The sequence below is a fragment of the Bos javanicus genome, chromosome 8 (genome assembly GCF_032452875.1).
Source record: "Bos javanicus breed banteng chromosome 8, ARS-OSU_banteng_1.0, whole genome shotgun sequence".
NCBI classification, from domain to species: domain Eukaryota; kingdom Metazoa; phylum Chordata; class Mammalia; order Artiodactyla; family Bovidae; genus Bos; species Bos javanicus.
The window spans coordinates 111,489,852-111,502,002 of NC_083875.1; the positions used below are offsets into that span (position 1 = coordinate 111,489,852).

The 12,151-nt window shown below is 47.0% G+C and overlaps 1 protein-coding gene across 3 annotated transcripts in view; it reads right to left on the reverse strand.

Moving 5' to 3' along the window:
* Positions 1–9,939: 9,939 nt before the first annotated feature.
* DCDC2C (doublecortin domain containing 2C) overlaps positions 9,940–12,151 on the reverse strand; it is a 68,917-nt gene continuing 66,705 nt past the window's right edge. For 2 of the 3 annotated variants that reach the window (XM_061426707.1, XM_061426706.1), the window contains one exon: positions 9,940–10,353. In XM_061426707.1, coding sequence (XP_061282691.1) covers positions 10,121–10,353 — 233 coding nt within the window. In that variant the 3' untranslated portion in view covers positions 9,940–10,120. The remainder of the gene's footprint in view (positions 10,354–12,151) is intronic. The other variant, XM_061426708.1, reaches the window with a different exon arrangement.

Below are 12,151 nucleotides of genomic sequence, written 5' to 3' on the forward strand. Positions count from 1 at the left end.
CTAACAGAATTTAAACTGTGGGTTTTCCCCAGAGACGGGACTACTGGAGTCCAGTTCTGTGCAAAGGGACCCCGCCTGTGTGCCAGGGCCGGCATCTAACCACCCAGCACCTGCCCTTCCCTGCACTGTCCAGGAAACGGCCCTCCTGACCCTGGAGGGTCAGGGTCAGGCCCGTCCCATTCCTGAGCTCAGGACGCTGTGTGAACCCCATTTTCCCTTTCTGCCTCTGACCCCCTTGACTATGTGAGGTTTCCATACCTACAGATTAAATTAGATTTTCTCCCATCCATCACCCTGTGCCTTGGGCGGTCACCTGCAGTCTTCCTTCACCGCAGCCTCAGCGTCTTCCCCGCAGGTACTGCCACGAGGATTGCACTCAATGGCCTCAGAAAGACCAGTCAAGGAGTCTGTCCCCTGCCTGAGTCCGGTGACCAGAAGCTTGGGGGAATCTGCCAGAGAGAATGGAGATTCTTGCATTATGAGCTACATAGAGTTGAAATGGGTCATTGGGAAAGGCCCTGATGCTGGGGAAAACTGAAGGTAAAAGGAGAGGGGCAGCAGAGGATGAGATGGTTGGATGGCATCACTGACTCGATGGACATGAATTTAAGCAAACTCCGGGAGATAGTGGAGGACAGGGAAGCCTGACATGCTGCAGTCCATGGGGTCTCGAAGAGTTGGACATGACTTAGGGACTGAAAAACAAGAGTTGAATGTAGCCTCTGCCTGCATGACTCTGACCCCATGAAAATTCAAAACATGAGCCAGACAGCATTCTGGATTGCTCTCAGCACACTAGATTTCGTTTCTGGCTGGCTAAGGTCACTCCTTTGGGCATGAGCAGCTCAACACATCCCCTCACTAGAAATGCAGTGAGTCCTCAAGGGAAAGAAGAGAAGGGGCAGATAGACATAAGTGACCTGCTTCAGACCATGGCCTGCAAGTTATGGGGGTACATTTTTTCAGAATACTTTCCATTAGTAAAGCTAGGCACGTGTACAGAACAGCTCAAAGCGTAGGTTTATTTGTAGACTTCCACCTTTGACTTTCTGATCCGACATTTCTAAAGGTCTAGCATGATGAACTGGGCTTACCAGGTGGCGCTAGTGGTAAAGACGCCGCCTGCCAGTGCAGGAGACAAAAGACATGGGTTCCATCCCTGGGTCGGGAAGATCCCCAGGAGGAGGAAAATGGCAACCACTCCAGTATTCTTGCCTGGAGAATCCCATGGGCAGAGGAGCCTGGCGGGCTACAGTCCATGGGGCCACAAAGAGTCGGACACAACTGAGCGACTGAACAGAGAACGATTAACTTTGTGGGCTGTGATATTTGACAGTGACCAGTAACAAAGTGCTGGTTAGCCACCAGCAGGGAATCTTGCTGGCTTCCTGCTTGCTGCTGCGGACTACAACGTCCGCTGAACACCGCATGAAGCTTGCTGCCACAATGAAGCCTCAGAGTTATCGGTACTTTAATAAGCCAGGAGGCTCATAATTCCAAATCCCACCTGGGACAGTGTGGGGAGCTGTTCTTGTGAGTTACTTCCTCTGGCAATACTTCTAACCCTGCTTCTGTATTCAGTGCATGAAGGTAGAGAAGCTTAAACAGAATGGCAGCATTTACCGTCTCCTGCTGTTCAGTCTTGATGCAAATTCATGCAGCAATCGGTGTCTGGAAACTTCCTCCAGAGACGTGAGCCAGCTCCTCCTCCTGTCTGTCAATTTATTATTTGTGTTGACAACTCACACTGCTGGTATCAAATGGCAGATTGGACGTCAGAATTAGCAATCTTGGGCCCTAAACGAGATAGGAAAAAAGTCGTCTAATATTGAGTGAACTCACGTGAACCCCAAGAGTACGGGGGGAGATGGACCAACCTGGAATCCACACCAAGAACAGACCCACGGGAAACCAGCAGCTCAGAGCACGTGGGGAGCAGTCCCGCCGGGTCTGGCTCGCCTTGCGGCCGCTCCCCTCCCACCCTTCCCACCAGAGAAGCCGGTCCACACCTGCCCTGTGTCCTCTAACTCCTCAAAGAGCATGCCTGAGTGACAGCTGCATGGCGTGTGCGCTGTGCACCCGCGGTGGGGGAGAGGGTGCCCTCCAGGGCAGGCAGCAGAGCACCAGGAGCGCCAGGAGAGGGACTGGCCGCACCCTCCCCTCAGGGCACAGGCAGTGGGTCCTGCCCCGGGACAGGACGCCGCAGGCCCTTCCCTGCCTGTGCTCTGAACTTCGGGAAGCATCACAGGAGAGCATCTTCTGTAAAAACTTCGGGGAAAACACGCCCCAAATCAGTGTTGCCTGAAAAATTCTAAGTTTTCATCGGTCATGTTTTTTCAATAAAAATGAAAGAAGGAATTGCTTCCAGGCACTGCAGTCTGTCGGCGAGCTCACCAGAGTGTGCGTACCGTGGAGGTGGGTGTCCTCTGATTCCTCTTCCATCACGCTCTGCAACTCATCCATTATGCAGAATTCCAGAAATATTAATACATCAAAATATGTCACTTGAGGAATAAGAAGAAAAATGAAGCTCATCAATCTTCCAACTTTCAAAATTTTGAATATCCTTTGTGTATTTTTTCAGGAAAGAATTCGTCTCCATGGGCATGTAAACTTGTTTTACACTGAAAAATACACAATGGAGACTTATTCAAACTAATGCCTGTTAGTGTCGCCCGTGAACAATGCCAGCAACACGCTACACCCAACATTTTTTAATTCTCTGGGCAGAACCACTCTAAACCTCAAAATTTAGCCAAATCTCATATTCTTTTATACGTGTTTTATTTCAGCATTTAAAGTGGGAACTTTGAGGAATAAACATAGCACCCTATGAGTCCATGATGTGCAGTTAAAGTTGGGCTTTCTCTGAATTTTCTTGTCAATTGTTTAGTTGAGTTATGAGCTGTGAATAACACTAGACATACCTTATAAATTGGGCTTCCCTTGTGGCTCAGCTGGTAAAGAATCCGCCTGCAATGTGGCAGACCTAGGTTCGATCCCTGGGTTGGGAAGATCCCCTGGAAAAGGGAAAGGCTGCCCACTCCTGTATTCTGGCCTGGAGAATTCCATGGACTGTAGAGTCCATGGGGTCGCAAAGAGTCGGACACAACTGAGCGACTTTCACTTCAGTTCACCTTATAAATAAGAAGCAGAGCTACTGCTTAAAAGAAACCCATAATCTTGGTGATAGGCAGCATTCTTCCAGCCAAGATGCCGTTTCCAGATACAACCTGTGCCCACCTATTTGAATCGGCGGCCACATCACCAACACTTCCTGAGAAGACAAGACGCCTCCTTTGGACAGCCACAGAAGGGCTGCGGCAAATGACCAGGGAGCCAACTAAAGGGAGATGCCCATTACAGAAGGAACAAAGGCGGGCAGCTTCTCTCCCTACCCAGACTCAGGCGAGACTCAGGAAGCAAGCAGAAGACACTGGAAGCTAGGGTCACCGGCACAGCGTCTGTGCTTCATGCATTTTCCACGGACAAGAGCCCCAGCACCCACGGTCTCCAGTACTCTTGATTTGCAAGGCCCACAAAGCACGTTTTACTATCTTGTCTCTAATCCATACTGGAGTAAACATTTCTCAAAGTTTTTTCTAAATTCTGGTTACAGTCTGTTCAAAATCAGTTGTAAGCTTTGATCAGATTATTCCAAAAAACAGAGCCAAATAAAGTGTTTAACCTTATTTTATATAATTGCTAGCTTTGTCAACTTCCAATTATTGAGGGAAAAGCTTAAAACCAGGAGGTTCATTGAAATGTATCCTTAGAAAAGCAAAGCACGGGACTTCCCTAGCAGTGCAGTGGTTAAGACTCAGCTTCCAGCTCAGGGAGCACGGGTTCATCCCTGGTCTGGGATCCCACACGCCACGCAGTGCAGCCAAAAGAGCAAAGGAGGCATTCAACGTATTGAACGATGAGAGTTCAAGCGGAGGACTTAACTTGGAAATCCTATAACTTTCATGGAATTTTGTCAGCTGGTAGGAAGTTTATGAAGAACCTATTTTTTAATTGGATAAATTTATATTTTATCACAATAACACAAAATTGAGAGGCTCTGTGATCCTGCAGCATAAAAACTAACAAAACATTTTAAAAGTCATCAACAGAAACAACTTCTTTGCTGAGTTTTGTTCTGTAAAAATATTTGTCAACAAAAGGCGCCCTGAATGGAAGCAATGGGCAATAACTACAAAAATATTTGCCTGAAATATTTTTTAATTTCAATATTTTTGAAATAGTATTGAGGATTTTCACACTTAGTGAAATTTGCTCTGAGTTTACCAGGTCCCTCAGCACCTCTAGAGAATTTTCTGAATTAAAAATATAACAGTGTGCACAGAAGATGAAATAATTAGACCATATTTAAACACTGATATCTTTTGAAAATACAGGGACATGGTATTAGACAAATATAATTTTAGGAAGGCAGTTAACACACATGAATATGTACCAAGAGTGGTTATTCTGCTTTTTCTTAGTTCAGATTATCTACATCAAAAGGCCCTGTTTGCTTTAATGTATGTGGGTACTTTTTATTTTATACAAAACTTGCTTTCAAAAGTTTCAAAACATGTTTTTTAATAGAACCATCTTCAGATGCACCAATGTGGTAAAAATTAGTTTGGAGGTCGATCACTCTCGTGTGTGTGTGTGTGTGTGTGTATACACGCACACCTGGGTATGCGTCTGTCTTCTCTCCCTCCCTCCCTTTATATACACATACATATATTAAATTATTTTAGAAGCCTTTCTCACTATCAAGAGTACCCTAGTTCAGATGATGAATTATAAGACCATCTTAATCATTGGCTTAATGGAGAATGCTTCAGCTTTTCCTTCCCTGCTTCCCTTTAAGTGGAGGAAGAATAACACTTCCTCCCACATTTACCCAAGAGCTTCCCTGGTGGCTCAGCTGGTAAAGAATCCGCCTGCAGTGCCAGAGACCTGGGTTTGATTCCTGGGCTGGGAAGATGCCCTGGAGAAGGGAAAGGCTACCCACTCCAGGATTCTGGCCTGGAGAATTCCATGGACATGACTGAGTGACTTTCACTTTCACTTTCCACATCCACCCGAAGTCAAGTGAAGGAGACTCTCACATGTACCGATCGCAGAGATTGAGGACTTCCAAGACCAAGGACTTGACATGCCGTTCCCCAGCCTGGTGGTGATAGGGGATTGCTGATCTGCTTCTCTGTGTTTATATAAACCAAGAGAGAACAGAACTAAAACATGTGGCAGGTGCAAAAACAGAGGCATCTGCATTCCCACCAGTTGCCACGTCAAGAATGCCACAAGGGAAGCATTTCTGAAATGGCACAGTAAGGACTGCCAAAAGCCCACTCCTTCATAAAGGCAACAAGAACACTAGCAGAAAGGGTCAAAATCACTTTTTCAGGACTTTAGAAATTAATCAAAGGGTTGCGGCTATCCAAGGAGCATTTATTCAATGAAAATAACTGAATCTCAGCAGGAACAGCAAGCTTTGGGACATTTTAGCTTGACCTATTCCTAGCTCCCTCTCCCCAGCTCAACAATCACCTTGGGGATCACCTCACAACTGTGAAAAGCACAGAAGGCAGGATGGGTTTGTGTGCGTGGGCGCATGCGGTCGCTTCGGTCATGTCCAACTCTGAGACCCCATGGACGTGGTTCCTCTGTCCGGGGATTCTCCCGGCCAGAACACTGGAGAGGGTTGCCAGGCCCCACTCCAGGGCACCTTCCCTGCCCAGGGGTCGGACCTGTGTCACCTGCGGCTGCTGCACTGCAGGTGGGCTCTCTACCCACTGAGCCATCTGGGAAGCCCAGAACGGGTTTGGAGCCCTGCAAAACCTCATACCCAGAATCTGCCCAATCAATAGCTGAACACTGAACTCAGCAAACTCCAAGTTGGATAAACCCGAAGAGATATGTACCTAGACACATCATGATTGAACTAGGAAAGCCAAAAGCAAAGAGAGAGAACCTTAATAGGAAAGAAGCAACTTCTCACGTACAAATAACACACGCTGCTTCAGCAAACACAAATAGTTTATTTTACCATGTATTTTTGCAAAAAAGAAATATGTTTCCACTCTGCTCGTTTTCCTTCCGGCTTCCCTACTCAGTTCAGAAGGCTTGGCAGACATTCATTAACTCTGTTTCCTACTTCACTTTCTCTTGCATACCCCAATAGGTTCTGACACATTTCGATGCACGCCGACTTCCAAAGCATGTTAAGTATCAAATATAAGAAGTTGACACTGTCGAGCCTGTTACCAATGGTTATAACTGTGTTATCAATAAGTGTAACAGAATATATGCTTAAGTTCTCAACATAGCAGTGATCAGTATCTTGCAGATGACAATATTTAAATCTCTAATCTTGGTGGGAGGAAGGTTCAAGAGGGAGTGGACATACGTATAGTTATGGCTGATTCATGTTATATGGCAGAAATCAGCACAACATTGTAAAGCAATTGTCCTCCAATTAAATAGTAAATATTAAAAAATAAATGAATTTCTAATTTTGAAAATTTAACTTTGTTGATAGCACATGTTTTTTTTGTTTTACCAAAACGCAAAGGTAAATAGCCTATAGCTTCTTTAACTATGACTAGAATGCAAACAACACACAGCTAACAGCCCTACGCGTGCTCAGCAAACAACCCCCCGACTCTGAACAGAGTGATTTGAAGGCATATATTATTTGCTGTAATTAAAATCTTTGCTAAAGAAAACTGTTCAATATTTGCACTTAGCTACATGGGTATTACTTTTGTCATTAAGAAAAAGTAAATTTTAAAACGCATTTCCCAGCTCACCTTGGTAATTTGCTTCTTTCTTTTGGAATTAATCATTCAGCAGATAAAATATTTTCTCGCTTTGAACTTCACGTAGTGGAGGTTCTAGACGCCTCTTTGTGAGAACTTCCGTGTTGCATAAGAATGAAACCATACCTTTCAACACACATTCCAAGAAAAAAAAAGTCATGAGGGGAAATGTGCAGACGTTATTCCAAACCCTTCTGGTTTCCTGAACTATCCCGGTGAGCCTTAATTTTAAAGAACCACATTTCCATCTTCTAAATGTTTACTAAAAAGAAATATCATCAAGAAAAGGAATCAGAACCACACGGGACCCATGGGAAGCCCTCATCTCTAGCTCCTGAGGGGACCCTACTGCTTGGGGCCTCTCTTCACCCGGACGTGGCTTCTTGCTGTTAAACTGCCCATATGTGAGATGGAAGCATCATGACGGAAGAAAACCTGACTTCAAGTGGATACAAAGGTGATTTTTTTAATTTAATGGTTTCCACTCCCAGGCCATCTGAAAGATATAAGAAAGCAGGTTAAAAGGAAAACTTCCTAAAGCTGCGGTCTGGCCGCAGTCCTCTCCCAGTTCTCATAGGCCGGTAGTATGTCTGTAAAGCCTGGATTCTGGGTGACTTCCGGCCGCAGTCTGCGCTGAGTCAGGATCTGCGGTGCGATCGGGGCTGACAGCCTCGCCCCGGGCGGTGGTCTGCCACTGGGGGGCACCGACGCGGAAAACAACCTTGACAATGTCTTTCAAAATGAGTCAAATTAGCTCGGGGTGAGTGGTCATCTCATTTCGGTTGATCTAAGGAGACCCTTGGGGTCCCTCCTGCCCCGTCTCCATCTTCTCCCCACGCCAGCCCCCAGCCCCCACTCTCTAAAGGTGCTGAGCTGCTTTGGCATTGCTTGAATTTCAGTTTTTTTGTTTTACTGTAACACTGAATGACTCCTCCAGCACCCAGACCACGCTAGAGTCAGGCCCCAAATGTGGGTGCTCTTGGCTGCGGTATTTTTAATGGAACAGTATTTATGCACCCATTAAAATAAAGACTCTATCTTAAACCAATACACTACTATGAATTTTAGAGAGTTTAGTTTCATTTGTCACTACAATAATTCTATACTAAGATTAAATATTTTAGTGATTTGTAACTAAAAATTTTTAAGGGGGAAATAAAGGAAACCATGAGGCCAAGTCCTACCCTGTCACTGTAAGCTCCAACAGGTCACCTGTGTCTGTGGGTCAATTAACTAATCCCTATGGTGTAAGTGCCATGATCTTTGGACTTGCTCCTAGTTCTCACATCATCCTTCTTGCTTTACAGCAGACCAAGGTCAAGGCCATCGGGTCCATGAAGGGTGACGTGGAGTGGACCAGAGGTTCTTACCCCAAATCCATCTTCTTTCTGCAATAACACACACCAGACACAGGAACAGAGGGCTTGGGGAAAAGGAATGAGACACAGTTCTAAATTCCTTCTCACGCACCAAAACATATAGTGAGAATGAAGCCAGATCAAAATCAATGGGTTCTCCATCAGAAATGTATCAATCAACTGAAAATATCTAAAGGCAAGATGGAGATGGTTTGCATTTGATTGCAATTTCCTCCTTAGGGTGTAACAAATGCTACGGTCAGGTCTAACAAGAAACCATGAAATGGTGAAATAATAGCTCTCCTTTCTCCTTCCACATGCAAACACTGTATTACTAATTAACAGATGGTGAAGAACTGGTATGATTTTTAACTAGGGCTTGACAATACTTTGCCAACAAAGGTCCGTCTAGTCAAGGCTATGGTTTTTCCAGTGGTCATGTATGGATGTGAGAGTTGGACTGTGAATAAGGCTGAGCGCCAAAGAATTGATGCTTTTGAACTGTGGTGTTGGAGAAGACTCTTGAGAGTCCCTTGGACTGCAAGGAGATCCAACCAGTCCATTCTGAAGGAGATCAGCCCTGGGATTTCTTTGGAAGGAATGATGCTAAAGCTGAAACTCCAGTACTTTGGCCATCTCATGCGAAGAGTTGACTCATTGGAAAAGACCCTGATGCTGGGAGGGATTGGGGGCAGGAGGAGAAGGGGACGACAGAGGATGAGATGGCTGGATGGCATCACTGACTTGATGGACGTGAGTCTGAGTGAACTCCGGGAGTTGGTGATGGACAGGGAGGCCTGGCGTGCTGCGATTCATGGGGTCGCAAAGAGTCGGACACGACTGAGCGACTGAACTGAACTGACAATCCTGAAATCCTTGTTGCCAGCTTTGTTCTAGCAGTCCAGCAGCTCAGGCAACCCTCCGAAGAGTCAAATCTGGTGACAGTCTTCGCAGAAACTCCAATTTGCTTTCTCTCGTTTAACAGAGAAGACAACAACCCAAATTAAATAACGGTAAGCCAACGCTTTTAGTGCCTCCTGTGTGTTCGTCACTGTTCGTGGGGCTTTTTAATAAGCATTATCACTTTCAATCACCCCAACAACCTGAGTCAGGCATTCTATTAGCCCCGATTAATGGATGAGACACAGACCTAGTTCGCACACTTAATGAGAGGAGAGGTCACACTTGCATAGTCTGACTTGAAAGTCCATTCTCCTCACCACCAAAAACACACCATTCGCTGGGGCTCTATCGCCTATTTCTGACATGCATGTGCAGGTATCTGTATATATAATGCAGATAGGTTTGTGTGTAGATTGATATATCGCTCGGCTGTGTCCAACTCTTTGTGACCCTGTGGACTGTAGCCCACCAGGCTTCTCTTGTCTGTGGAACCATCCAGGCAAGAATACTGGTGGGCTGCCATTTTCCTCCTCCAGGGGATCTTCCCAACACAGGGACCGAATCCGGGTTTTTTGCATCTCTTACACTGGCAGGCTGATTCTCTACCACTAGCGCCACCTGGGAAGCGCCAGTATGTATTCTAACTATGTCTGAAATCACTTTTAAATAGGAATAAGTAATTATGGATAACTATGCAAATTTGTATCATTTCGGGGATGGCTGAGTCACTCTGGAATGCCAGATATGGGTGAGGCTCTAAGAAAGAGGGATGATCTAGGCCATTCAATCTCACCAACCACTCCCTCCCAGCTTCACACTCAGGGAGCAGAAGAAAGAATTCCAGATACATTTAGTCTTAATCATTGTTTGAAAACTTTATGTCTGGGCACCAAAATATGAAATTCACAACTGTAATACCCTACTGCCATACCTCTTCAGCATTATGTGGAAAAAAAAAATGCCTAATGTGATTTTCATTTGCCTTTTGATCCTTCCTAGCTTCAGACTTTGTTCTTCACAGCTTCGGCTGATACTTTGTTTTCATGGCATTTCTTGCTCTTCGTCTTCTCGCTGAGTCAGCTGTTCCTGGGACGGTTGTCCCAAGGACGACCGTTCAACTGATTCCTGCTTTTCCGGTTTCACGTCTGGCTGTCTTGGTGATGACTCTTGTGACTGCTGTCCTGTTGGTGGGTCTCTCTGGTCTTCTTTCTCAGCTGGGGTGTCTAGTAGTACAGGTGTGTGTTTTTCCTCTAGAATGTCATTTGGTTCCTTTTCTTGTTTTCAGTAAACAAAACAAAACAAAATCACCAGTAAACATAGTAGCCATCTAAAAATCATAAAATAACAAGCACTGATACTATATCACTGATTTCAAAATGACAGTGATGATATTAAAAAGTAGTTTTCACGTATGACATTACACTGACAAACTGCTTTTCCGTGTTTTATCGCTTTTACTCTCATTTAGCAATGTGACCCATTCATTGTTTAAAAGTTGACAAGCCACTGGGAAGACTTGCTTTTTCTAAGTCACAGAGAGAGGGAAGGCACGTTCATGAAAATTAAAAAGAAAGCATCGGTGCAGGAGAATCCAGAGCCACTGTTCTCCAGAAGAGGCAGCGACACATGAAGAACCACCCAAGCAGAGCAGGAAGAGTCCTGTGCGCTTATCAACCTCCCAGCAGCCAAACTGTGCTTGCCAACGCCAAGCGAATCCTACAGAAATAAAAGCCCTCTGTCGTCAGAAAGCAGAGGATGTTCCTAAAACCTGAAAACACCACCGCTGGAAACAGCCCGAGGAAAGACACCTTCAGCTGGAGCTTCGCAGAACCCAGGAGGAGCCAGGTGCCTCACAGCCCGGAACCCTGATACCTTCCTTCCCCCCAAACCTGCTCCCGCTCTTGTTTGCACCAGAGGCCAAGCCAGAAAGCCCAGCTCCAGCGTCAGCCTCATCTCTCCTATCCCTTCCTCGGCCAGGTTTGGTCCATGTGGTCATGAAGTCTGTCTCCCCTGAGCGGCCGTACGGCTGTGGTCCATGCCATCTAATAGACGCTGCAGACAGTAACGCTCTTATCTCTCCCATCCCTGCCTCCTCTGTCAGAGTGATGATTTTAAAACATGGACCTGACCACATCATCTCCCGGCTTTAACATCATCTACAGGACAAAGACCAGGCCCTAGAGCGACACTGGGGCATGGTGGCAGTGACCAGCGGACCCAGCTGTGCGCCAGCTGCCACGGATGGTTCCCAGCCAGCTCCCACCTGGGATGGGGGGGGAGGGCCTCGTCTGACCACAGGGCTGTGAACGTGAAGCCCTGTTCCCGGCTGAGCTGGGGAGGGTCTCGTGTAACCTCCTGCCTCGCCTCTTCTCTGGAAGGCGGCAGCATCACGAAGCCCCCAGATCCCTGAGTCAGCGCTGGGAGGGGAGACGCCCACGAGAGCCTCCACCCTGAGGCAAGCTTTGGGCAGCCAAGAAGCCAACATTGGTGGGTCGCGTCCCTGAGCCTCGGGGCTGATACCTTTACCGGCACCTGGCCCCGCCTGCTCTCGGGGACACAGCAGACCTGGGTTAGGGCACCTGTGTCCCCGTGTCTCCCCTCACACGGCCCCCCGACATCCTTCTACTCCAGCTGCACCGCCCGCTCCCACCACCCCGCCACATGCCTGCACATGCGGCCCCCTTGCCCTGACCCCCTTCTCAGCACTGCCCACCCCTCCCAGCAGACCCCCCTGACCCTTCACAGTCCACCTGCATGACCCCCTCCTTTGTAACACCTCCCGCCGCATCCTCTCTTTGGCCCTGGACCTCAGCCACTCTCTCCCCGGGACATTTCCAGGGTCTCCAGCACAAGCCTCTATCTGTGTCTGCATCCATCTGAGTCCCAACCTGGGAGCAATGAGCTTCCAGAGAGCGGCAGAGCGGCTCCGAGCTCACCTGTACTCTCTCAGCACCTGGTGCCCAGCTCAGGGTGGGCAGCTCCCCACTGTTCTGTCTCCTTTATGAAGGATGGTTTAAGTGACTCATGAGTGCTGGTTCGTCTACCTACTTTCAGAATAATCTTGGACAGACT